This window comes from Triturus cristatus, chromosome 2_2 (genome assembly GCF_964204655.1).
Source record: "Triturus cristatus chromosome 2_2, aTriCri1.1, whole genome shotgun sequence".
Taxonomy (NCBI): domain Eukaryota; kingdom Metazoa; phylum Chordata; class Amphibia; order Caudata; family Salamandridae; genus Triturus; species Triturus cristatus.
This window is the reverse complement of record NC_140582.1, coordinates 1,221,244,232-1,221,272,026: the sequence shown is the minus strand read 5'-3', so window position 1 is coordinate 1,221,272,026 and position 27,795 is coordinate 1,221,244,232. Positions and strand designations below refer to the sequence as shown.

The 27,795-nt window shown below is 44.5% G+C and overlaps 1 protein-coding gene across 3 annotated transcripts in view; it reads right to left on the bottom strand.

Annotated features, from left to right (window-relative positions):
* IDH3B (isocitrate dehydrogenase (NAD(+)) 3 non-catalytic subunit beta) overlaps positions 1-27,795 on the bottom strand; it is a 173,771-nt gene that overhangs the window by 108,293 nt on the left and 37,683 nt on the right. For all 3 annotated transcript variants that reach the window (XM_085642864.1, XM_085642865.1, XM_085642863.1), the window contains exons 5-9: positions 23,087-23,147; positions 22,833-22,965; positions 18,270-18,403; positions 7,230-7,332; positions 863-1,009 (exon numbers count right to left, since the gene is read on the bottom strand). In XM_085642864.1, coding sequence (XP_085498990.1) covers positions 863-1,009; positions 7,230-7,332; positions 18,270-18,403; positions 22,833-22,965; positions 23,087-23,147 — 578 coding nt within the window. The remainder of the gene's footprint in view (positions 1-862; positions 1,010-7,229; positions 7,333-18,269; positions 18,404-22,832; positions 22,966-23,086; positions 23,148-27,795) is intronic.

Sequence of the window (27,795 nt, the reverse complement as noted above, 5' to 3'; positions counted from 1 at the left end):
TTTTGCTATAGTGAAAACAGCAATTTCGCCATTTCCCGGTCAGGGCATGTTAAACACTTAAGAAACACACCCTTGTTTTCAATACTGAGCACCCTGCCTGGTGGGCTACCTAGGACTCCCTGGGGTGGCTTACTATTATGAAAAGGGAAGGTTTTGATCTGGTAAAAGGGTTTTGCTTGCCATGTCGGGTAGGCGGTTTTAACGCTGCCTGACTAGGTTGTAAAAGGCAGGCCTAGAGTCAGGTTATTCACCTTAGTCACCGTAGTGGTGGAACAATTATGTGCTGTAGTCCACTAGTGACATTTAATTTACTAGCCCTGGGTACCTCTAAGACCATATTCCAGTGACTTATGAATAACTTAACTAAGCCAATCCGGTATAAGCCAATTGTACACGTACTTTAGGGGTGAAAGCACATGAACTGGGCGCTGGGCAGCAAGGGCCAGTGCCCTACAGAGCTGAAAGACCAGAGGCATCAGTCCAAAAAGTTAGGGGGTGATCATACAAGATGTCTTTTCTTAAATAGGGGATAAGGAACAATACTAGAAAATAGGTTTCCACAGAAAGGAAAGTAAGAGCATGAAATAGTGCCCAGCAGAGTCTGTGAAACAAGATAATCTAATATGAGAATAAGGCTGGAGAATGAGTGCATGAGTGGATAAGATCACTTGTAAATAGCACACACTCGGATTCGTCATGTTGTAAGATCTGTATACTTGAAGGAGAACGGGATGGTTGCACGGTGGTTCTGCTATAAAGTTCAATGTATGTATGCAATGATGAATCAAGTGCTTCAGCTATCTCTTGAAAGACTTCAGTCTCACAAACATTTTACATCCCAGCCCTACTGAGGCTGCCTTACCGTCTCAAAGACCGCATACTCCGCACTGTAGCTCTCACCGGGAACGACACCAGCACCTCCGACTAATCCAGCAGCCAAGTTGTCAATAATGTTGCCGTAAAGGTTGGGCATGACTAAAACATCAAATTGGTAGGGATTCTGTACCAACTAAACCAAGAAAGAACATGAGAGGTATTAACACTCACAACTTGAAAGCATTATCACAGCCAAAAACCTCCAAAAACGTAAGTAAGTAAATGCTAGATATTGAATTAATCATGAAGAAGGCTTAAGTGTTTTAATGTATTACGCGCAGAACGGGGGAGCAGGAACTATGATTCTGCCGGGCCCTTGCTCCAGGGTGTGCCTTCCCCCCCTACCCCAAACACCTGCGATAACTATGGTCTAATTTAATGTCCTTGCAGTTACTAACGTTCCCCTCTGCGTACCCTGTTCACCATTGCACTAAATTGCAGCCACCAGCAGTCGCATGGTTTTCTTCCACGTTAATTGTTGTGGGTTACTTTTCGCAATGTTTTCATATGCGATACCGGTCTTTGATACTGAAGATGCATATATACAGGAATATAGTGATACAGTAAACCCTTTATGTATAATGTAAACTGTGCTAATCCTACAGTGGACAAAAAGCATTTTCTAGAGTCAAGAAGTTAGCCAAGGACGGAACAAAACAAGCTATTCAATTGAGAGATGTAGCGTCATGGGGACCAAAGTGGCTTTTCTGTTTAGACAAGAGAGCCAGGTAAGTAAGTACTAAGGGGCCACATGTACGACCAATTCATTTTACGAGTCCTGACTTACGATTTTTTGCACCTTCAATTAGGAACTCACGAAAAGTGATGTACAAATGTGGCTCAGACACATTTAGCGATTCCTAAAGGGCTCGCAATCGACCAACCTCATTAATATTCATGAGGTGGGTTGGAATTTGCAACCAATTGAGAATCGCAAAAAACACAGGGATGCCATGCCTGTGTTTGCTTTTAAATTTAGCATCCTTTTTTTAATTTTATTTTTTAAATGCAGCCCGTCTTCCTTAAAGGAAAACGGGATGAGTTTCAAAAAGAATAAATGAACGTTCCAGTTTTTAAGATTAGGAAGATAGATCTAATAGAACCAGGACTATGACCTCTCCCTTATCAGCTGCCATCCTTAGATCATCCAGCATTGAAACCAAAGCTGATTTAGTCCTGTGTCTGGGGAAGAAACCCGCCTGAGCAGGATTCAGCACGAAATGAGACTAGAAAATCTGAAAGCTTTTTTTTTTTTTACACGTTTTTCTAATATCTTTTCAGGAAAAGGTCAAAGGGGAGATCGGTCGATAGTCGCTCAAAATAGAAGGATCTGCTCTGCATTTCCTTAAGAGTGGAATCACCATTGCATTTTTCCATCTAGGCAGTACAACCCACGTTGCTACTGACTGACTGCAGATAGTTCGTAATGCGAGAGCGACCTTAGGAGTAATAGGGTCCAAGGGTGATCCAGGAGATCGAGTGGACAATTTTCTAGAAATGGCCCGGAGACATTTCGCCAAAGTTTGAGGGTCATAAGGATCGCCCCGATAGCTGAAGATCCGTCCGCCAAAGTCTTTCCATCTTTTTGCAATCTAATGTCACTGCAGTAAGAGTATCTGTATACCACGGAGCAGAGGGAGGCTGACTTGAAACTCTCTTTTTACCTGGAAGAACATGCTAAGAAGCGTCAGTTATCCAGGAAGAATAGTTATGATGTTTTACCTCAACTGACATATCTGAGAAAAAGGTAGGTGGAGAAGATAGTGCTTTTGACAGTGCAGTGTAAGAGAGTTTCACCCAAGGTGGCTTGATGTATCCTAGATGATGAGACCTATATATCTCCTGATTTTCAGGCATGGATGCCCATCTTAATGCACAGAGCCTCTTGGGATCTGTCAGGCACTGCTTGGTGGGGTGCAAATCCTCACGGCCACCGCCATCTACATAGGTGTCTGACTCTTCTCCTGAGTGAAATGTATGGAGTATCCAGAATGAACATAGACTTTGTCCTGACTTACACCCTGGAAAAGGAGACATGCCTGACCTCGGGCGCAGCGTGCCTCAGCACGGTGCTCAGAATGAAAGACCTTCGCCAGCTTATAGTGCAACGGGAGCTTATGACCCTACTGCCAAATGAGGACGTGTGGTTTAAGCCAATAGTGTTTTCAGAGCGGTAGACAATATAGTCCTTCCCAACACCTCAGCTGGTGAAGAGACAGGACTTTAAAAAACAGATCTAGTTGCTTAGTACCAAGAGAAAGGTGGTTATACAGCCTGGGTTACTAGACTTAATTAGGACTATCTAGTAAGAAGGTTACACCCTACAGCGTTCAGTGGCCAACATCCTGTACTTATCAGCTACTGGAATGCGCATTTTTTAGAACTGGAGAACTGCAGCATAAGCTAACCATACTCCAGGAACAATGAGCACAAGGAGAAAAACACCCGAAAATGAAGGGAATGGGGTGGGGGCTTGTCTAGAATGTTGATGAGTCTCAGCAAATCAGGTTCCAATCCATGCGTGATGGTAGAAGAAATGAGAAAAGGAAGCTGGAGCTTGGATAATGGGATGCATGTTTAGGATACACACAGTCATGTTTTGTACCTGACACTCATCACTATTTTATTTGCTGGAAAAACTGTTTCCAAGTCCTCCAACTAAGCCATCAGTACCCACGAGCCAAGTATCTAGTTCTACTGGGTTTCAAAATCAGGAAGCTATAAGAGAGCAGTAGCAGTTTAACTACATGTGATTAGTTCTAGTTCGTATACGTCAAAAGTCTTCAGCGAACAGAAAGCCTTGAGTATAGTCTATGTATAGTGCATAGAATCTTGAAAGTCATCAGACACCACTAGCCGCTGGGTGATGAACTACAAGGGCGGTTTCACGTGGCCTTGTTTTCGACTGCAAGGCATCGCCTGACTGCCAGAGTCTCTATCCGTCCAATCACTCAATAAATGTATTGGGTATCTAAATGTATATCTTCCCTTTCGCTGGTTAATACCGCTCGGCATAAGGCTTGAAGCACTGGCATTTTCTAATTTACGCACAGCCGAAACTTCATGTCATTTAGTACTGCTTTGCCCTGGGAAGCAATGGTCAGATCAGTGTTGAAGACAATACCCAGGTTTCTTTTACTTTCTCGTATGTTTGAGAGTGGCCCATGATTTCCGAGTCACGCAAAGGGTCTATGGTCATCAATATTTCCATCTATGTTTAAGTAGAGGATATTCCCTACCATCAAAGGTTTAGCAAAGGTATTTGGTATTCTCTGTCTAACCCAAACCACCCTGAATCGGGACATAAGCTGCGTATATTTGAAAATGCATCTTGTATCATACCATCACTTTCATTTGTGGGAGTATGCAGATGTTGAGCAGTGGCGAAGACCCTCCTGCCCTGGTTAAGTCCATGCATCAGCGTAGAAATAAGCCATCTGCTCCCTAATTTACAGACACACTTAGACAAAAGAAGCAGTGGTGCAAGAGACAAGAACGCAAGTGGAGAAGAGAGTACAATCCTGTAGAGAAAGCGAATTATAAACAATGTATGGCAGAATAAAAGTTCCTACTGAAAAAGAAAAAATTTTGTTTTTCACCCAAAAAATCAAAACCTTCATAAATTCTACTAGGGAACTATTCCAGACGGTCATGAATTCGACCACGGTCCCTTGGAGCAATCTTGTAGGTCATAGACAATCTTTCTGAGATACCCCGCCAGATTTCTTTTGAGATAAAGTCAAACAAATCTATAAGGAATTCTCCCTACCTAGGGTGCAATCCCAGAGGAGAACAAGCACGGCCCTTTGAGCTCAGAGAAGGCGATTTTCACAGAATTCACAGCAGTCACATCTAATCAGATAATGAGCTACATTCATTTGGCTACATCAGGCTCTCTGCTGGACCGGTGCCCCCTCTCAGTGGCTAAGATAGCCCCAGAGATTATTGCCTCTCATCTCACAATCATTTTTAATAAAAAGTTTAAGACAGGCCATATCCAGCTAACTGGAAAGTAGAGTTGATATTTCCCCTCATCAATAAACCCAGCCTTAACCCAGCAGTCCCTGACAGCTATCGCCCTATATCGCGCATGCCACTCCCAGTTAGGATTGTCGAAAAGGGGATGGACCTTCAACTGACGGACTTCATTCAAAAGAACACCTTGGACCCTATGCAGTTTGGTTTTAGAAGTGTCCATAGCACCGAGATGACCATGATGAAGGCAACTGAAGAAGCAGGGATGCTCTTGACCAAGGAGGCAATGCGGCCTTGGTTTTGCTTGACTGTTGATAGGTCAAGCAAAACCAAGGCAGCATTGCCTCCTTGGCCAAGAGCATCCCTGCTTCTTCGGTTGCCTTAATCAGGGTTGATCATGGCCTGCTTATCAAGCACCTTCACGATATCGGAATCGAGGGGATGGCTTTGATACTCTAAGTCTTTTATTAACGGGAGAGAGCAAACTGTAGCCTCCAAACATTTTGTACTGCCCTGTGGAGTACCCCAGGAGTCTTCGTCAAGTCCCTCTCTATTTAATGTTAATGTCCCATCACTAGCCATTCTGATTAGGTCCTTTGGTTTTAATCTCACTTTTTATGCCGACGACATGCAAAATCGGCGTGCTCCTGTCCAATACAGATCATAATGCAGGACTCATATTTTATGATTGTATGCGTTCTGTCAGCAACTGGATGGTTCTTCGGTTTAGAATTCCAGGATTCCTACTGGTCCCCATCCTGGTGGCCAGAAGAATTAAGAACTCTACCTTCTCCAGTGAAGAAGGCACAAAACCTAGGAGTTCCCATGGACAACAAACGTACGTTTGGATAGCAAGTTAACTCTATCACATCATCTTCATTTTACATCCTGAGAACTATAAAAATAATACTCCCATTCTTACTCTCAGCTACACAGAAAACTGTGGTAACTTCATTAGTGCTCTCAAAGTTAGACTATTGGAATAGTCTTTATCTCAATATGCAACAACAACATCTCACCAGACTCCAAACCATGCAGAATGCGGCTGCACCAATGTTGCTAGACATCACAAAACATTGGTCGGTATCCAGATTTCTTCATAAGCTTCATTGGCTCCCAGTCAGACAGAGAATTAAGTTAAAGGCCCTATTATGTACAGCCTATAAGGTACTGCATGATTCTGGCCCAGCTTTGCTGAAACAGAGTTTCAGCTGGTACGAGCCATTTATACATTTATGCTCAGTGGGAGAAAAAAGACTCAGACGTCCCTATTTCAAAAGTTCTTCTTGGGGAGGTAAATGTTTTGTGCTAGGTACCGCCAAAATCTGGAATTCACTACCTTTACACACTAAAGCCATGCCTAGCCTCATTACCTTCAGCAAAGCATTGACAAGTGGCTTTTCACCAACTATTAGGTCTCTTCCTTTGGATCAGCAGAGCTAGCGCCAACACACCCACGATTAATTATGCGCTCTATAAGTATTCATAACATATCATAGCACGTTATCTTAAGATAGGGTACTAAAATAACAAATATGAAGCTTTTGGCTCTTGAAGGATATTTGGAACCATTTTAAGACCACTCTGGACACGTTTGTCCAGTTTGTTAGGCTTTTAAAATGAATATCAAACTTCACTAAATCATACAGAGCGGCGGCATTAGGCAGCACACCGGTCGCTTTCTTTACTGCATCCAGTGTACCAACGAGCTCACCTTCCCTAGTTTCATTTGCGAGTGATCATGGAGATAGATAACTGGTGACAGCAAGAACACTTGGGAAAAGCTCTAAGATTTTACTAGGGTATGCAAGGATCAAGATAGCCAGTAGTTGCCAAGATTAGTGTGCCCATCATCACTGTCTTGAGAAGTGGTGTGATGCTTGCATGTTTCTGTGAATTGGTGAAACTACATACTGTGAGTGTTGCAAGGTTTGTGAGGTTAGTGTTTTGAAAAATTACAACATTGTGTTTGCCTCAGTGAGTTACTGAAGTTGAGATGAAGGGTTATTTACAAGAGCTGTGGTGGTGGAAAGATAAATCTCTGTGTGCCTGAGCAAGTTTCCTGTCTCTTTACAGTACCACCTACCCTTTTACAAAATGCCACGATATCCATTCACTAATTACAGGAGCCCAAGAGGTGTGTCTGTCGTAATTCCTCAAGAGGAAAGCCCATGAGCCAAGCGCTCACTAAGACAGCTTTTCACTAATTTTCATACCGAATAATGAGATGTTTGGCATTATAAGCAAAGACGTTTCTTCTACTGTTGCACAGTTCGACAGTGGAGAAGACAAGGAAATCTGTGTTAATGATAGATCTATACCAGAACTCAAATACATCGCCACAAGATAGATGGCTCTTTAAAGAAAAATATTCCCACCTGCATGCAACAGTTATCAATTATCATAGTTTCAAAGTGGATCTTGGGGTACAGCTCCGAAACGTCTCTGCAGCACTGCAGAAACAGACCGTCTCCCAGCTTCCTGCAGAGGGAAAGAAAAAGATATACGCTTGTGAAGCTAGACAACACAGAAAGAAACACAACCTCAGTCAAGTGCCCCTTGTTTATCTTAGGCATAAATTCATGCTTTCTGCAAAAGACATGTGTGCAAAATCATGAGACCTCAAGACAAAAGAGCAAACATCTGGTCTGGTACACTCATGACTTTGTGGACACATTAGAGAATTAGGGAAAGTAATTCACTTTGCTATAGGGAGAGTACGAGTAGCTGCTGCAAACATAACCACAGTGCAGATCCAGCTTTTTGCATGAAATGAACTCCAGATTTGACATTACCCCATCAATGAAACATTCTTGATAGCAATTGGCTGTCAACCAACAGAGGACTACCTTCGAAGTTGTGTGTCCCATGCCTAAGTCATTCTCTGGAAAGTGTCTGCACTCTTTTGTTTTCCTAATTATTCGTTATTAAGATTTTTAGAATTTGTAACATCAATCATGTAATCACACTGAGGACAACTGAAAGTGTGAAATTTACATATCCTACCAGGCAATTAATTTCACTTCCTTTGGTTAGTAAATAATAGTAACAATTAGAGAAAGACCCCTGTCCTGAGAAGCGTCACTCATTTTGCAACAGGTGAATCAGTGGGTGTGAACAAAGGTGCCGTCAAAGTACAGAGGTGTCAGGGAAAGGCGCAGGACAAGGAAGATAAATGGAGCAAAGAATATGGCCGGGTGATCGGAGATTATGGACGATGACTGATTCAATAAATTGGGTTTGCCTAGTGGTCTTGCCCGATATCTTCAAGATCTAGAGTCTATGAATGTGGGGACAAAACCAAAATTAGGATTCATGTAATCTTGATGCTATCTGTAAGGAGCTGGTAAGAGGGGGGGTGGGGGTGGAGTCTAAATCTTGCCGAAGATACCTAGCCCATTTCCTACTCAATAGTTTAATCTCGTGCATGATGCCTTGCAAAAAATGTTTGTTAGCCACTTCCCAGGGGACACCACCGCAGACTATTTCTGGTAACAGAGGACGCCCACATTTACAACTGGAAAAGAAGAGGACATCTGATAGACATCAGGTGGTGCCAATGACGGAGAGAACAATGGGTATCTACTATGTGGAGTAGCATTCCTAGTTTCAGTAAGGGACAAAACGCCAGGCAGCTTTACCCAGGGCTCCATATCTCTGTCTGGTGTGAGCCTAAATTAGGGCACGGCCATAGGACATGCATCCGGCGGCATCTGGTGTAGTTACATTTCCAGTACAGACACGTTCGAGGCCCGCCCAGAGGATACTGGATGAGGTCCTAAATCCACTATGTAGCTTTTTAAAGTACGTAACTGTGCATTTCACCCAGTGTATGCTGCAATCATGGACCTCCAGAAGGGAAACTATTCTTGCTCTTTGAATTAGTGGGATACAAGGACCCTCAAGGCTTTGTATACAATAAGACACAGTGAGGCTGGGGAACAACACACAGATAGTAACAATATACAACTCTGTATGGCCCTCATATTATTTCAATAGGAGTGTACAGGCGGTGTTGTTCTCATAGCATCCAGTGTATATTTTAAGTAACGTGACATCTGGAGGTATTTCCACCACTGATCAATCCCCAAGCCATATTCCATGTGGACAACACTGAATGGTACGATTGATACTCGGAGGACCCTCTCTATATTTAAAATGACCCATCACTACACACCAGGACACAGTGTTACGCAAACAAATGATGGATGGAATGTTGAATAAATCATACATTCACCCCCAGTCAAGAGATCTGGGTTAAATCCATCGTTCTTTTGCTCACCATGCCACCCCAGTTTTGACCCAGCCATATGCAAATCAGTCCAACCCTGTGCCTCAGTCCAGACCAAACTGCCAAGCCAGGTCTTCCCTGGACCAGAAACTAGCATCCTGGGACCGGTTTCTGGGTATTACCATTTATCAGCCAGGCTAGCTTGAATCCAGTACGGTCTGGACTGTTCCCATGAGGCACAGGGTCAAGACTGATTTGCATATGGCTGGGTCAAAACTGGGGTGGCATGGTGAGCAAAAGAACAATGGATTTAACCCAGATCTCTTGACTGGAGGTAAATGTATGATTTATTCAGCGTTCCGTCCATTTGTTTGCGTAGCACAGTGTCAGGTCTAGCGCATCAGTATGACAGGCACTGCCAAATACAGAGGAAAGAAGCAAGACACAAGGGACCTGTTCTATGGAAAGCTTTAGAACCTTCCTCAAAGCCCCGGCCAGCTTTCTAACATTTGAAAAGATTCTGAAGAAAAAGCTTTTCAAAGAAATCTTTGAATCCCAAACAACCATTTTGATTCCCACTTGTTTTTGGGACACAGCCCCGTTCATCGTTTGCCGGAGCACCTGACATCTCTAGCTCTCTTTACCGCATCTCTAGCTCCTTCATGACAATCTATGAAATGTGCTCTGATGATGCACTACACTGTAATTTATTTCCTCTTGAATGGGGAAAGTTGCCGCGGAGACATGGAATTTCAAATAAAAAAACATAAGTCATAAATATTGTGCCGATCTGCTCCAAAAGCAACTTATGCAGCAGCTGTATTCACACATAATAATAATGAGTTTTATAAAGTGCGTAACTACTTCAACTGACGTGTCCCAGCGCTAGGGTATCAGTCCGATAATGCAAAGCGGAAACGTAAGAACCCGAACCCAAGTTGATCTGAAAAACCATGTTTTTTTAATTCTTGCGAAAAGCTGTTTCAGATTTTTCTTCCCTAAACCAAAGGGGAAGAGAGTTCCACATGTTGGCTGCCAAGTAAATGAAGGAGCGGCCTCCAATACAAACTCTTAATTCTGGGGATGAATGAAAAAGAAGCATCAGCTTTTGCCGAAAAAGATTTCTTTCAGGAAAGTAAGGTGAATTCAGAGGGCGAAGATATTCAGGGCTTTTATGGTTGAGAATTTTGTGGCAACAGCACAGGGCTTCGAAGGACACCTGGTGCCTTAATGGAATCCAGTGCAGCATTGCTAGAACTGGGGCCGATGGGGAGCTTCTACGCAGATTTAATAGCAGCCGAGCTGCCATGTTCTGCACCCGCGGAAGTCTTCCTATTCATGCCTGCGACCAGCCAAGATACAGGACATAGCAGTAATCCAGTCTCAGATGCTTAAAGACTGGACCACTATCTTCCTAGCTGCTTCTGGCAGAAAAACAAAGATTTTTTTCAAGGTCTTTAAGATCTCAACACATTGCCCTGCCAGACCCGTAATTTGATATTCAAAAGATCATTCGGAGACAAACCAAATTCCAAGGTTTTTCACTTCCGGCTTATGTATAGGTAACTTGCCCAGAGAATTAGGTCAACAGGACGTTGCCCAGATTGTTGGCCAAGGATGAGGACCTCGGTCTTCCCAGCGTTAAGCTTCAGACAGTTTTTGCTCATCCATTCAGCATCCTCTGCAGCGTTGAAAGCATCTTGAGACGTTAAACCGTGCCAGTGATAACAAGCATTGGCATAGCCAACAGTTCTCGCCTATGAGACTTATCTGCTTTACCAATGTTCTTTTAAGCACGCTATACAGCTTTGTGGGTGCTTTGCAGCATGGCTTAAAAAAGAAAAAGTGCAATAACACAACCGCTATGCCACATAATTTTGATCATCATGCCTACAATATGCGTTTTTTTCCTTTTTATTTACAGATCCAAGATGGAATGGTCAAAGCTTTTTTTTTTTTTTTTAAAGTATGTGTAGGAAACTGGGTTTTTGTTGCAGTAACACCCCCACCCCCACTTTTTGCCTGGTATTCGATGCAAATTTGATTGAAGTGTACTGGGTTCCTGCTAACCAGGCCCCCAGTAACTGTGTTTTTCCCCCTAAAACTGTGCAATTGTTCGCCCAGTTGGCAGACCTTTAGCACCCTCTGTAAAAGGCACCCTGGTACCTAGGGCCTGAGGTACTATCAAGGGTTCCTAAGGGCTACAGCACAAATTGTGCCACCCTCAGGGACCCCTCACCAAGCACATGGACGAAAACCATTGCAGGCTGCGTGTCTTGGTGCAGACAAAAATGAAAACAAGACGTCACACATCCCTGTGTGCTATGTCCCCTACCAATGCGTATGCTATTTAGTTACCCCTACAGCACGCCTGACGACCCTAAGGCAGGGTGCTTAATACTATATAGAAGGACATATCTACCAGAGTAGATATGCCACAGTGCTGGTCAGCTCTACTGTTGCCCGTGCAAGTGACCGGGGAAACCATCTTAAACCATGCACTGGACACTGCTGAAAAGGAGTTCCCATGCTACATGATGCTTCACTGAAAATAGGGATGTTTTTGTCATCAAACATCTTGTCTTGATAAACCCACATTGATGCCAGGGTTGAATTTCTCAAAACATGCACTCAGAGGGCATCTTAAAGGTGCACCCTGAAAACCTAACAGCCTCTGGTGTGCTTGCTGACGGGATTTTGCCAACCTGCAACTCGGAACACATTTCTGATCTCCTAGGGTGAGGGCCTTTTGCTCTAAAGAGAGCAGAAACAAAATCCTTTCCGGAAAGAGGGTGTAACAGCCCCTCCCACAGGATGACCTGTTGATTAGGCTCCATGGGCTGACGAGCTTCAGAGGAGTCGCCGCCTTTGGAATGCGAATCTAGCTTCCCTCACAGAACAGGAAGCCACCCCCGCCCCCATCCAGAGCTCCCTTGGCACTGGAACAGGCAGGAAAATTAGCTAGTTAAGTAGGCATGCCAATACCAGGCTAGTCCTAGTACCACCCCAAAAAGGTGGGCTAACTGCGAGGTAGACACACATTTTCAGATGTAGCTATGCTTGTGATGGCATACCCAGGAATTCTGGGACAGGATCATGCCCACTTCCCACAGGAAGTGGTCATATAGGGGGCGTAGTGACCCAAAGGGTCGTTAGCCCATTGACTACTAACCTACGCTCTCCTAACCCCCCTAAACTCAGTATTTAGAAGCCTCAATTAACTCAGAAGAGAGAGAGCACAGAAGAGCCTCAGAAGAAGACTGAAGGGAGCACCTGACTTGGCCCCAGCCCCGCTGGCTTGTCTGCAGCCCTTGTTGAAAACTGCGCCAAAGTGGACTTGTCCTTCAGCTGTCACTCAAGAAACGTGGGAGGACTGCCTGCCTTTGAAAAAGACTTAAGACTACTGACTAAAGGGGACCTGTTCAAGAAGAAACTCCAAAGACAAGACTCGGAGGCCTCTGGAACCGCCAAACCCTGACAACTGAAGCCACCACTGCACCAGTCGCCTCCGGCCCAAGCTGATGTGGGTCAACGGTGCCAACAAGGCTCCCAAGTCCTCCATAGCCCAAGTCCATTGTGGTTTCACCCCTCTTGGGCTCCCAACAGCACCTGCCGCCCCTGTCCACAGACTCCCTTGACTGCGACTGCTCCGGTAAGAAAAACCCAACGCCTAAAGACACCTCCTCATCAGTCACCCATGAGCCTTGGAGAAACGGACCAAAGATGTCCCCACATTCAGAGCATCGCAAGGCCTGAATCCACTTGCTGGTTCAGCCCAACTGGCTTCCTACCCAGAGCCTACAGCCTCTGTTTACAGAGACCGATGCCCATGGAACCGCATTGGGCTCCCGACGCCGATTTGCACCCTGCACCCGGTCACCTTCGTGCCGCTGGTGGTGTATTGTTGGTGCTGCCTTGGACCTTGCCCACCACTCACCTTAACTTCGAGAGATTGGTCCTGTAAGACTATGTACTGAACCTGTTTGCAGAACTTGTTCTTCCTTCCATAGGATAACATTACCACACTCAGAAATTGCACTGCGTCCACTTTTTAAAGTGAAAAGAATTCCTATTTAAAAACGTACTTACGATTTTTCTCTGATGCCTAAACATATATAAAGATAATTATTATTATAAATTGGTGGGGGATCTCCTTCATGAGTCATGTTGTAATTTATCTATCATTGTGTGAATTTTACAAATGTCTTACACTCCTCCGTGTTAAGTCTAAGGCTGCTCGACCACGTTACCCCAAATAGAGCACTTTAGGATTGAATAGCTCTGTTCACTAGTAAGGGAATCACTGGACTCTCTTTACACGGTATATCAGAGTATTGATTCATCAAATAAACAGCCAGCTTCCTACAGGGGGATTAAGCAGTAGGTCCGACGGGGAGAGAAGCAACACATGGGATATAACAATGCAGCAAAATGAGAAACACACAGGCGAAAGAGACAAAGCGCATGGGTGAGATAGAGCAGTGTGGGTGGGGAGAAGCACGAGAGACACAGCTGTAAAACAAATGCACTATCATGGAGTGCTTAAACAAAAAGAGAATCGTAGTTCCCTAAAAGCAATCAGTGGAAGCCCAGACATGGGTCCTATGCTCATTATGCCACTGGAACCAAGCTACACTTGACCGAAAAACCTAAATCAGGGGAAACGGTCTTGGGTTACTTCTGTTCTGGTTCAGGAAGGACCTGGCCCGGCCGCTCGGGCTGGACTGTTCCTATTGGAGCAGGGTCAAGACTGATTTGCATATAGCGAAAAATGATGAACTGGAGTGCAGCCTGAGCGAGTGCCAGTGGGTGAGATTAATTCAACCATCCTTCCAACACCGTTTTGTTGCAGCTAAGGGAAAGAAAGTCCACCTTGGAATTTCCTCTACTTAAGTGGGAAACTATATTTAGAAACTCACCCATGAAGACCTCAAATAAATAGTGAAATTGAAAGATTTTTGCTTGCTCTGAACATAGGGCTAATTATCACCTACAAGTTGGAGAATGACAGACAAGTGTCAAGTTTATTAAAATACTTTAAGTGAAGAGCCCTTTGTTCACTGTAATAAACAAAGAAAATTCAAATAAAACCATGAGCGGTAAATATACAATTAAATCATGGAGAAGTATGCCAGTCTTGTGCAGTCACAGGGTGGAGATTTCTGATAAAACACTGGGTTCTAATCACAAATGTACATTTGATCAACTGAACGAGTTCCTTAGTTTCAGTGACAACGTTTCTGTTGGACATTCTATCTAACCGCGGATTCCTCACTATTAGAATATTCCGCAGCTTCCACACTAGATCTGGAAGTTTTTTCGTAGCAGTGCTTTAGGGCAGTGCTAGGTGCCACCATACGGCTCTGCGTTGGCCGAGTTCTATCCTAGAAGTGACAGCGCTGAGTCGCATATTAAGCACCCCGGAGTGTCAACGCCAGTTTCTTGCTCGACACCTTTAACTCCTTGAGACACAGAGGACAGAGGACAAAATAACTGATGGTGTGAGTGTGCAGATCACTAATCTGGGTTCTTTTTAGATGGTAAATAAGAGATCACTCCAAAGAACGATAAGCTAGGAGGGCAGTGAGGAATCTATGGGAAGAGAGTATCCACCAGAAGGAGCATTCCCGAAGGTAAGATACTTTTTCTTCTGATGGATACTTCTAACCGCAAATTCCACACCATTAGGATGGATATTAAACATGGTCTCTGGAGTGGTCTGAGACCGAAAATCCCTACAGGACCAAACAGGCAAAATGCCCTACCCATCAGACCTGGTTTCCAAGGCAGTAGTGCTTTTTGAATGTGTATACGGACGCCCATGCCGCGGCCTAACAGGTTTCAAAGGTAAGCCACTCAGCGTGTCCGCAAGCCAATCTGAAGTGAGAGGAAGGTAAGGCGGGGTAGAAACAAACAGTAGGGCATAGCCATGCTGAATGATCTGAAGGACCCACCTGTTCAAGATAAGCGATCGCCACTCTGGGAAAAAGTACTGGATTATTTTTTCCACAGGGTGGTTGTTCACCACGAAGGGCAAACTAAAGCGGCTTGGGAGCTGTTGCCGCAAGGGAGGGAAGTGGGGGGACTGACGCCTGTGATGACCTACGCATCGTCTACCAGATCCACGTCCCGGGTCTTGAAAGGTCTGGGGTGACTACAGTGGGGGCAGGAGAGACTGGCGTTGCCTGTACGCCAACCGCTTGGAGTAACCTTGAAATTTGGTCAGAAAGCTGTTTGGTAGGGGCCGAATGGCCCAGGGATCATGTTGTGTCTCTACTCTTCTTAAAATGTTCTAAGGCAGAATTAGCTTTCTCACTGAATAGGCATGAATGTAGGTCTCCCAAGAAACCTGTGGATCGATCCACGCATGGCGATGGAGCACCACACTGGTACTGGCCTCTTGCCCCAGACTTTCAGTGGTATCCAGGCCTTCAAGAATCATGTAAGTGGCTGCATCCTGACCTTCTTGAATGGTTTGAGACAAAAACTTCTTCCGGAACCCCCGGCAAGATCTTGGTGGCCATATCCCTGAGGGCATGCATGTACCGGCCTAATACACAAACAGCATTTATCAACTTCAACGCTACGCAAGCCAAGGAGAACATTTGTTTTCCAAATGCCTGAATCCACTTTGACTTGCTTTCTTGGGGGTAGAAGGGTATGAGCGAGTCATAGGGAATGAATTGCGAATCACCTTGCAGATGGAAGCCTTGCAGAGGTCACCAGCCACCAGCATATTCAACAGCAGGCAAGAACAGGGTTTAGACTAAGTGCCCATCAAAGTGTCAGTGACAGCTCCATTGAACGGAAACAAGGGCTCAGATGAGGCAGGCTCAAGTTGGAAAACATCTGTAAGGGTTATTCGTATTTACTTCAACAGAAGGAGCTTCAGGTCCAGGACCTAAGCAGCTTGTTGAATTACCAAAGCAAAGGAACCACTCTCTTCCGTTGGGGATCTAAGAGGTGAAATCAACCCTATATCAGGGGAAGTACTAAGCCCACTGGCCTTCTCTACATAGAAATTGCCACCATCCTTATATCCACCAATATCATCATGTGGTGGAAAGCTCTGGCCAGAGTCGAAGCCCTACAAATACAACGGCCTCCGTGGTAATGGAAGCACACGATCATACTCAGGTGGTATGGAAACCAAGAGTGTTGTAGCAGGTTCAGAGCGCGATTTTGGTTGGAGTAGGCATCCAATTCTACTCTGGCGCCGGCAGGATCCGAACTACTTTTGATGAGGAAGGAACCAACGCAGGTTTTGGAGCAGGTGTGATAGACTGCACCAGAGTCGGTGTGGAACCTGAAACAAACTCCAGGGATTCAGACGGCACAGAGAATGGATCCTATAATGATAATCATACTGGAGACCCCTGGAGATCCTTGGGCCCAAAGGCATGTCAAAGTGAGAGGGCCAAAGACACGCAGCATGGTCTCCTTAAAGGTATCAATCTGCTGCAGCATTGGGGATGGTCCAGGGAACTTGGGGCCCATCGGGATCAACTGCAGAATCAGCTCCTCAATCGGGGCTCATGAGTAAGATCGAAAGGCAGCTTGACACTTGCAACATTTCCTTAGATAGAGAGTGGCGGGATGGGGTTGAATCCTGCTTCTCTTTTGCATGTTTCTGCTTGGACTTCGGCTTTCAAGGGGACTTTGGCCCAGAAGAAGACACAGCAGGCCACATCCAGCTAGCGCTTCACAAGTAACCAGACATTGTTAGCATTTCTGAATCCCAATGTCTAGACACAGAGTACACATTTTCTATGCTAAAGTTTAAGAAATCATTGGGCCTATTAAAGAACCAATCAAGAACCCCCGCACTCTCTTTCAGTTGATCTATGGTTACCGTGTCAGTGGACTGCATTATCTAACTGTAAAGAACACCACATTCTTGTTAGCTTCCTGGATGCTTTATATTTCCGTCCCCAGTTCTGAGACCTGAGGCAGGTTTCTTCACGGACTCTCCTGTAAACAGGTGAGTGGTCGGGCTAACGGAGAATGAAGTGTGAAAAGCAGAGGACTGAGTCCGCATGGCGGGCAGTAGAATTATGTTGCAAACCAAGAATGAGGAGAACTGTAAACTGGATGAGACAAAGGGTGGTATGGGTTGTTCACACAACTGATCAGGCGCTTTTGGATTCAACATTTCCATGTTGCTTGGCAAACAAAAGATTAAGCCTGAGGATTTTCAAGTCTAAGATCCAAAAAAACTCAGATTTTGATTCATTTTATTTGATGGTGCTGTTCTACTACACTGCCTCTTGCAGTTGCAAACCCACCTTAAAGAGGTGCAAGTGTCAAGATATACACGGCCTCGCACACTGATTGCCGAAACACATTAGGATCGTAAGTGAATCAGAGATGCTCCACTGAGAATGCCAGCAACGTCACACCATTGTAAAACCGAGAACAGAACACTGCTGGTTAAATGGTGGAACAGACTAAAACTCAATCTCTACCTAAAGCAACGCATATCTGAAAACATTGAGGACATGTGATGACAACTTTAATAAAGGAGCTTAAGTGCTATAGTCCAACATTCTTTTTTTTTTTTTTTTTTTTTAAACGCATGCGCTGATCACACGACCTTTGTCAGTTCTCGTCCGTGTCTAAAACAAGTCTTGTGAATCTTTGAAAAGCAGCCTTAAACAAACCAGAGTGAACAAGAATAGTACCAGGTGTCGAAGGCTTTTCTATAGGATGGCTCTTGGGGAAAGAATGTTAAATATTTGTAGCTTGTGAACAACTTGCCGAGCAGAATACATGCTTCAGTGTTTTTAATGGAGTCAAAGCTATCTTGTAAGTCAGTATGGAAACTGCATTCTTAATAAAAAATGAGCAGGTCATCCAAGAATGCAGACTAGAAGCGGATATTTGGGGTACAGATGATGCTACCTACCACTCTGGGGAAAATACAGACAGAGGAAGAGACAGGGATGCACTGCCATGCTGCCTTGAACAATGGTAATCCTCCAAAAGTGACAAAGTACAGCTGGAAACAGATTCTTTGCACAAAACTCTGCCATTCATCTCTGACTTTGATTCTACTTAGAACCTCGACCATGTCCTCAACCTTGGATCCTTTCATTGCATTACATCCTACAACGCTCACCCCCTGGGGATCTCCACATCATTCTTTCAATCCATGGCATCCCCAAACGCTTTTCGTTCCTTTTCTTACATGATGTTGGCTTTGTGCACCGCTGTGACCTTGGAACGGCCTTTCTTTGTGGCGAAGTCAAAGGCGAACTTAGCAATCCGGTTGGACTTCTCTCTGGTGATGATTTTCAGACATTCGATGACACCGTCTGCGCTCTGCATAGGGCGAAAGAGGTACATTAATATTTCTCCCACTTATCAACTAATTTAACCAACCCCAGAACGTAGACAGAACAAAACTAACCCCAGATAGCTGAAATTACCACACACCATGCAATGCAGAAAAATGACAGGTGTGTCAGTCAATAAAATAGGCTGCCATCCTAATGACTGTACGTAAGCTTGCTCATGAATCCAATACTAGAGCCTCAAAGCTACTGTACAGGAATATCTTCCCATTTCCAAGGCATCCCTTATCAAGACCTAATAATTACTTTTTTGTTGTTGTATTTTGCTCATGTTTGGCTTTCTCCTAATTATTATAACATCAGCTTGCATCTGACCTACCTAAGGACAGATACCAGTGTTGACATTACGTATACTGGTTGGGAGTCAATACTGTAGGAGGACTTTAAAAAATCTATAGCATGCCTGCCAGTGCGCATCCTATCCACTTTATAACTGAACCCAATAAAGGCTCCAAGCCTACTCTGATATTTTTCATCTGGCCTAATGGGATTTTTAAATTGTTAGCTGGGAATACCTGTGTGCACCTGCTGTCTTGCCTGTGAACATATCTTGGCCACTCCTGAGTCTCTCATCGAGTCTTATGTTAAGGCCTTCACTTGCACGATCATAAAGTTTGCTTCCTCTAGGTTTTACTCGAGTAACTCATAAGAATGCCTGCTTACTCACTGTTTCTCTTTGTTCGTCACATGACATGCAGTTAAATCTTTAAGCATTTTATCAAAAAAAGCAATCTTTCATAATCTACACCAAGGCGAGATTATGAACCAATCACTGCAGCTCTCACCTTTAACCCAACTTCAAGCCCTTACTGTTAGCATTTCAGAATCCCAGTGTCTAGACGCAGAGTACACATATTCCATGCTAAGGTATAAGAAATCATTGGGCCTAATAAAGTAAGAAGCAGGTACTACCACACACTATTTCGAGTGCCGCGGAGCTAGGAAAAAAGCGTCAGGGTGGAATACTCCTCCTCACCCTCCAGTCTTATGCTGCCTGGAAATCGATCCAAATGAGACAACATCCTGAGATCACACTAGTTGTTTTTCAAAACACAGCCATCTATCATACACTGCTCACATGGATATCTGAGCCGCAAGTGTATTTTCTCCCAGTTGGTCGCAATCCTCCTTAACTCCCACCTCCCATAAAACGTCTGGATACTTTACTCTTATCATTATTTGTTAATCAAATTAAAAAGGAAATACAAAGACTAATACATCCTAAAGCACACAACTCATGCACTGGCCATGAAACAAGAGAAACAGGTTAATGGAATATTCCATTGTGCTTTAGCAGCTGGAAGGAACATTATGTCCTGAGATAAACATGCCCTTATTTAAGTCTTTCCTATATTCGTGTTATTTGGAACTGAAACAACACTAACAGGCATAATACTTTTACACTCCAAGATATTTTACATACTCACATGTCTACAGTAATTTATTTACACCACCTCATCCCTAGCGCCCATTAACTCTCTAAGCATTCTTTCATTTGACCAAAGCTCCTCCCATTCTTCACAACCTTTAATTGCTTAAATACTTTTTCCCTGTTGAAACTGTAGTGTGCCTGACGTCTGTTAGCTATTGACAAGGCCACCCCATTCCAACTCTGGTAGCTGTGCCCACAATCGTCCCAGGGTTCTGGGTGACAGATTTCGACACCTCCAGTGGGGTCAGGTAAGGTAACCACCTCCCAACTTCAAAAACTCCAAACCAGCCTCTGAAAGTAGCACTGACACTCTAGGACACAGTCAACCATCGACACAGCGAGAATTCCATCCTCCTCACTGGGAGTCACGGATGCTAAACGTGTCCCTTCTAGTGATCCTGCCTCCAGCTACAGCGCTGAGCAGATTTCTCATCAGTTTCCATTCATGAATTTCAGGTCTGTGTCAACTCTTAAATCTTCAAAACCAGAAGCGTCATTTAAAAAGCCACAATGACTAGGACTGGGCGGAGTTCCTCAAGTGGCAGAGTACATTACGTTGCACCGTCCGCGCTGATATTTAGCGCCGGGTGCTTATCCTCTGCTGTAAAATCAGCGCGAACAGCACCAAACACAGCACAAGAGGGTGCTGCTTCTTTCTGTCGCTCAAGTAGATGTTCTACTCAAGCGGCAGCTTCCTCAACGCAAACAGGTTTCTCAATGCGAGCAGTAGCGACCATCTGTGACCGCCCACTTTGAAAAATCTCGTCAGGAGGGGGTCTAGAGTAACATTTTCCTCGTTCGCCAACGTTAAATTGGTGAGTGCGCAAAAAACTGTGCTCTGCAGAGTTTTAAAGGAAGTCAGCGATCTACGCAGAGAGCGAAAAACTCTGAAACTCCACAAGTGGAGCAAAATTTCACTCCCAGGCCTAATCATGACCAGCACCCCTGCTTATCTTGCAGACAAGCTCGAGATCTCTGGTGGTTCTCTTCGCACCCGCAGCCAGGACACCATTAGACTGTAGACCAAGAAGTGTAAAAATGAAACACACACAAGGCAGCAGGGCTTATCATGTATTCACTCAGGATTTGGAACAACATCCCTATATCCAACAGAATCCATCCCCAACACTGCTCCAATTTAGGAAATAGTTGAAGATGCACTGAAGAATACAACAAGGGGAGAGGATATGGCCTTACGCCTAGAGTGGTCGACCACGAATCTGAGGAACCGAGTTGGAGTCTCATCAACAAAGCCCAACAACTCGGATTCTGGGCAAATCAACAACTCTCCCCGTGCCTAACAAAAATGAACGTGTCCATCTGTAACGCAACTGGCGCTCATGTAATGCGCTCTGATACCCGGTACCGTTGGGTCATCTTTGCGCTATATAAAACTCCCCCAAACAAAAAACAACACAGTGCATTAAGCATCCACTAACTAGCTACCTCTTTTATCACTTGTTGACCACATGCTTGTCTTTGAGGCTGTACGGCACTGTGCTGCTTTTAAGCCAGCTACGCACTATACAATTACCACATACATACATGCATTGTGTCTGTTCACAAGAGAAGCAAGTTACCATAATGAGGATCTTCTATGTTTGGGGCACACACCACCATTTTCAAAGCTGAAGGAAGCCTTCAAATAAAAGGGTCTAGTCAGTGCTCCATATGATTTTAATTCCACCAATAGCAAACCTGGCACAGCAAAGTGGGCAGAACAACTGGCACATGTCAAGGAGGAACCTGAAGGGACAGACTCCAAGACCCAACATTACCGAACTCTGTTGCCATTCTTCCAAATATCCTTCAAACCTGGTCTTCAAGACGCAATGGCCTTTCTTTGCTTGGATGGTTGCTTCCAAAGCCACAACTCTTAGATATTTCAGGCCAGTGGCTCAGCTCAGGAACGAGGTACAAGCCTTCTGCAACACGCGAGAAAGAAGGAACCACTGAAAAGATCAGTGAGACACATGCTGAGCTGAAGGAAGGAGAACCGGGTGCTTATTACAGTGGTTTTCTTCTTACTCGTCATGTCAATAACCTTCTGAGTATGAGGGCTGGTTAAGGCAGTTACCCTCTACACAAATGACAGACAGATGGATTTGAACTGTGATGCAATCCTTCCAAATTATTACTTTATTGAATGAGCCTTTTTTAGTGCCTCTAGTGGTACCTGATGGAGCCATGTTATTATGTAAATGCAATTTACAGTAAAACTTTAATAGAATGAAAAAATAATGAAAATTATTCTTGCAGAAATCTTTGCACCTTAATAGCAAAATCTCAACAAATGCCATAAAGCTGAAATATATTTAATAAAATATTTACATGGCTAAAACAGGACGATACACCCTTCTACAACTATTTTTCGTGAGCACCTCTTCCCTATTTTCCTGCTGTACTACTTGGTCATTTCTATTTTTAACAAAATGAAGTTACCAGCCCTTTATTGGGTACAAGCCTTTTCCTCTTACTTGCTCTGCGACTCGCTCACTTCCCACCTGTTCTTGCGTATGCAGCCACTTTACAACTTATAGCATCTCCTAAGCACTATCTTCTTTACAATTTCGGTGGGCCCTGTCTGCATGTTGTTTTTCACTCTATCCTGCTGCAGTAAAATTAAGTACAACTCAGATTTTACTTTGTGTAGGTAATCCATTTGGACTTTGGTTTCACCTAGAAATGCCTTCAAATGTGTTTTTGTTTGTTTTTAGAACAAATCCCACATTTTAATTTTTTGCACCGATTGTTCCTTAAATATAGTTTTTTATTTTGCAAATGTCTTTTTTGGGAAGGCTAGAGAAATCAGAGGTTTTTGAACATCTGCAGTTACTTTTTCATGTTTTTTACTTATATGGATATTAACTTCTTGTAAAGATTCTTACAATGTGGATATTTATGTATAGATCTGCATTGTAAATGTAATGTTAAAAGGAATCTCTTCCTGGAAAGTCCGGCCTACCTCATGCTCCAGGGAGCTGTACTCTCCCTCGGTCTGCTCTCGGATGATCACCAGGTCCAGGTTGTTGTGCCTGGTTTTATAACCGGGTAAGCTGTTCACATGCACTACATTGGCAAAGAGGTCCAGCTTGCGTCTGGGAAAGGAAACAATGCTGTTAATATTCTAGTCAGGTGTCTCCAAATACACTTTGATTCTCAACAGGTGTCAGAAGTCACATACAATTCAAAGATTTAGCCCAGCAAGGCGTCACATACCGCAGTTTCATTTCATAGGAGGTCAGCTCACCCTTGTTCTCCATGGGAGTATTAATTTTCCCTGAAAAGTTAGACATCAAGAAGGTCAGCTGTAGTTTTCCCCAAACACAGCCACACAATTACAAGACTCCAGTGTGAGGGGAGAAACAGGCAAAGAAGGGACAGAGAGAAAGTGATATAAGAAATACATAACCAATGTAGAACATTAATGTGCATGACAGGGTTGATATCTACTTGAGAATGAAACAGAGGTTTCGGTTTCCAAAGATTTAACAAACTATGCTGGTCGATTACCAATCATTGTTGGCTGTCTATTTTATCTGAGGTGTTAACATACAAAGTGAACTTCTGCTTTGCACCGAGCGAACAATATTACAATACCTGTGTGCAGTGATTACAGTATTTTAACGGCTGTGGTGGTGGTACTAGTCTTCACTTGTGCAGAATTTCCTGGCCTGCCCTGTGAATACCCCAGTGAATCCCACCCTACAGAAGTGCTCCTAATAATGATAAGGTGATCAACAGCAGGGCCTTGACTCCAATTAGGAGTCACACCACAAGTGTATCCTCTCTCCCAAGCCCTCTTTCATTAAGGAATAAACTCAATGTACTAGAAAACAAGGGATACCTTTTAAAGATTCATTTTTAAAATCAAACTCTTATCCTAGTGCACACAATATGAATTGTAACTACAATGATAAATAGATTGGCAGCTGCAAAGTTTACCGAAAGCGTAAACAACAAGAAAAGTTCCAATACATTTACTGAAAGATTTTCTTTAAGTAATCCTACCTCCATTCTTCTATTTCTATTTATTAAACTAATCCAGCACAAAAGAGAAAATAAAGCCTATTTTAGGTTTCAGAGATGTTCACAACAGCATACCTGTTGAATAAGAAGGCATATGTTCAATTTATTAGCAGTGCCAGCTATTCTCGCCTGGTGCTCACAGCTGGCTGACAATCACAGGAAGTGAAGGCTGAAAGCATTACCAGGAGCCTGGAGCTAAGAGTGGGTGATGGGATTAGGAGTGTGGCCCGTCTCATCCGTTGTCACCCGGCACAATGCTTTCTCTCTAACCCTTTACACCATATGCCTGACTTTCATAACCTTATTTAGATGTTGTTGAAATTTTTAGGATAACATAATCAATCGAAAGCAGCCTAATGCCCTTGTTCTGTGAATAATGGTGATAAGCCACAGTTATCCGCTTTCTATGAAACGTTTGTGTTAGAAGGTGGTTCTGACACTATGGGCCGCCCGGATTTTTCGCTTTTTGAGCACCTAAATGTTGAGCTTTTACTGTGGGGGAGCCTCATAAGTTGGGACTCACCCACAGTGAACTCAGGATATAAGAGACTGCATGGGGATTTTACTGGTGTTCCCCTGGCTTGACTAGGCCACTGCGCAGCAGTTGGAGTAAGGGACACCGGGCTGGTTACATGCAGACACATGTGTACATGCGTGTGCACACGTGTACGGGCTGCGCAGGGGAGATTCCTAGCGTGCGCAGTCCAGGAGCAGCTACAAAGTGAATGGTGTGGCAGGACTAATTCAGTATTGGGTGGTGACATGGAATAGGCTTTATACACTGAAAAGAAACATGCCAGGGAAAGTCAGTGTGTTTTACAGTGTTTTCACTTCATTATTCCCCTATGGGGATGTGGGGCCCATGGCTAGATTTACTTCCGTTAGGCCTACAGATTCCAGACACGCACTTAAGTCCAATGTAGCAAATGTGAAAATAAGTATTCTGCAGAGTCCAAAGTCATATTTGTACTGCTTTTGGGTCATCCAGAACTGTCATATTTCTCTGAGCCAGCCATGACCAGACCCAGGCTGAGGGCTGACCTCAGCTGGATGGATTGATAACCTTTCTTCCACAAGCTAGGGCCTCCTCTCCACGAAGAGAAGATGGGTGGGGCTACAGGCCAATCCATCAACCGCTGTCGCTGGGTGCCAGGCACCAGGCTGCACCAAGGAGGGAAGGCAGCGTGGGGGAAGAGGCTTCAGAGGCATGTGGCCAGAAACCCTGGACGACGCCATTTTGAACAAGCCCAGAGGCTGGACAAGAAGGAGGGAGCAGGGGCAGGGACGTGATGTGTTGCTGTTTGATAGGACCAACAGAGACTTCCTGCCAGCCCCCTACTCAACTTTTAAAAAGTGCTTGCACAGGAAGAGAAGCTCTCTGGGGTGTGGTCTGCTGAGGCTGAAGGTGCTGGAGCCTGGCGCAATGGGCAGTTGGAAGGAGAGACCCCCTGACTGCCCCCAGGACCCTAACAGCACCAGAAGAAGAGCCCAGGACTGGTGCGCAGGAGCAGTGGCCTCTGCACAGGGAGAAGAGAGGCCACGGAGGAGAACCAGGCGAAAGGCTGGCTCAGGGAGGCAGTGAAGACAGCACCCTGCTGAATCAGAGACCCTGAGTGTTCCCAGTGGCTGGGGCTGGTAAAGAGGAGCATGAAGCGCCCCATAATGCCTCGCCAGGCATTTGGAAATCTGCAGTTTTGGTGCTTTGTGGCCCCCAGAGGAGGGAAGTCACCCTCACTTGTGAAAAGGTGCTGGGGGAGCTGCTGGAGGAGCGCAGTCTTTACCCCCCCCCCCCCCCCCCCCCGCCCCCCAGCACGAAGAAATCCGCCATTTTGGTGCCTGGTGGCCCCCAGAGGAGGGAGTCACCATCGTGTGAAAAGGGGTGCAGGGTGGCTGCAGGAGCACCGCAGTCTCCCCCAGCATGAAGAAGAACAGTCCACCCATAAGTTTCATGGGGCATCTGAAAGAATAACCCCTCAAGGGCTCAGCCAGCCTTTAACACCTTCTAGGCTGGAACTTATGTTCTACAGCTGAGGGTGTACTATGAGGTGCATCATGGAGTAAAGGGCTGAGTTGGGGATGTCTGGAGAAGGGCATCCCCTGGAGGTGAAGTGGTGTAATTGCACCGAAATGCATTTACTATTGGTTATTTCTTTTTAGGTGGACTGGAAGTCACATGTGTAAAGTGAAGTACCTGTGTAAAGTGATGTTAAGCTAAATGGAGTTATGTTGCTGGACCTTCCTGCTAGGGGGTCTGGCTGTATTTACGTAATCCCATGCTTTTACCTGTGATTCCTTTTAAAGTGAAGAGGCGCACTGCAGGAGAAGTGTAGTTGCCAGGAGTACTTCTTTTGAAGGGACTGTAAGTCACATTTGTAAGGTGATGTTAAGCTAAATGGAGTTATGTTGCTGGACCTTCCTGCTAGGGGGTCTGGCTGTATTTACGTAATCCCACGCTTTTACCTGTGATTCCTTTTAAAGTGAGGAGGCACTGCAGGAGAAGTGTAGTTGCCAGGAGTGCTTCTTTTGAAGGGACTGTAAGTTACTTGTGTAAGGAGATGTCATAAGCCAAGTGGGGCTATGTTGCCAGACAGTCCTGCTAGGGTGTCTGGCTGTACATGCGCAATCCTGTGATTTCATCTGTGATGCCTTTAGGGGCTGTAATTGCAATGCATTCAATTGATCAACCAAGGTGATGAGTACTGTCATTCTAAAGTGTGCGTAAACATGGATTCTTGCTGCTGTGCTTAGGTGAAGTCCCCAGACTGCGAGCCCTTAAGATATAAAGGTGCATACTTTATGTTCAGTAGGAGATGCTCAGTCAGGGTCATGTGTCACCAAGGTAGGTTTACCCCTTTTTAATGCTTGTTGAGGTAATGGGGTGGGTCGCCACTGGGATGGTTCCAGTGCGCAGGGCCCTCGCTCCAGGTTATGTTCAACTAACTGCATTGGGGGCAAGTTGATGTGCATACATGGGAGTGGTTGTACTAGACCCCACCCCCCCTGCGGGAGGGGTGGAGATGTTATGCAATGTCACAAAGTAATTCCAACAGCTTATGTATATTTGTAAATTGGTGCATAGTATTGTGTGGTGTGTGTGTTTTATAAATGTACTCTTACTTTTATAAAGCAAAGTACAGACTGGACAATCAATTATTGAGTGTTATTTTTGTGCACCTAGAAATGGCGATTACTAGCCCACACCACCTCCCTTGAGTAAGCCTCAGACTGCTCTGCAACGCTACCCTCTGAGAGTCTGGCGCTACAATTGGGTGTTTGGTTCCCAGTGAAGGACAAATGTAGTCATGTTATTTGTGCAGGCCTCACAGATGCTGCCTCGTTTTCCAACAGTTTGCCATAACTCATAACAATTATTTAGAATAGCATAGTCAGCAGAGATAAATACTGGGAAAACATTCAAGCAGACTTGATCAGCAACTTGCAAAGAAATAATAACATTAAAATAAACATGCATTCTATATCAGTCACACATTCACTCCTGAATGATTAACATGTGTCTCCTAAAATGGGAATACCTAAAAACACATGAAAATCAGAACATGGTTTGTGGGTTCACATGTGTAACATGGTTTGCAGATTATGTGAAATGGTGCCAAGTGTCTGAGGACGATAACGCGAGAGTCTGCATAGACGATGGGTCCACCCCGGGTGGTTTGCTTGTGTGCGAGATTTAAGCGTACACATATGTAATGGTATGGCATGTTTAACAGTTATGGAGCAGGACAGTTCTTATTTTAATTTGAAATTAATGTCATGCAGTTTAGGAATTAAAAAACACTTTTCTTCCATAGCTCTGTCCATATCTCTTAATGATACATGTTGGTTACTACTAAGTATAGATCTCTGAAATGGTGGAACTTGCCAGCAGATTTCCCTAAAGG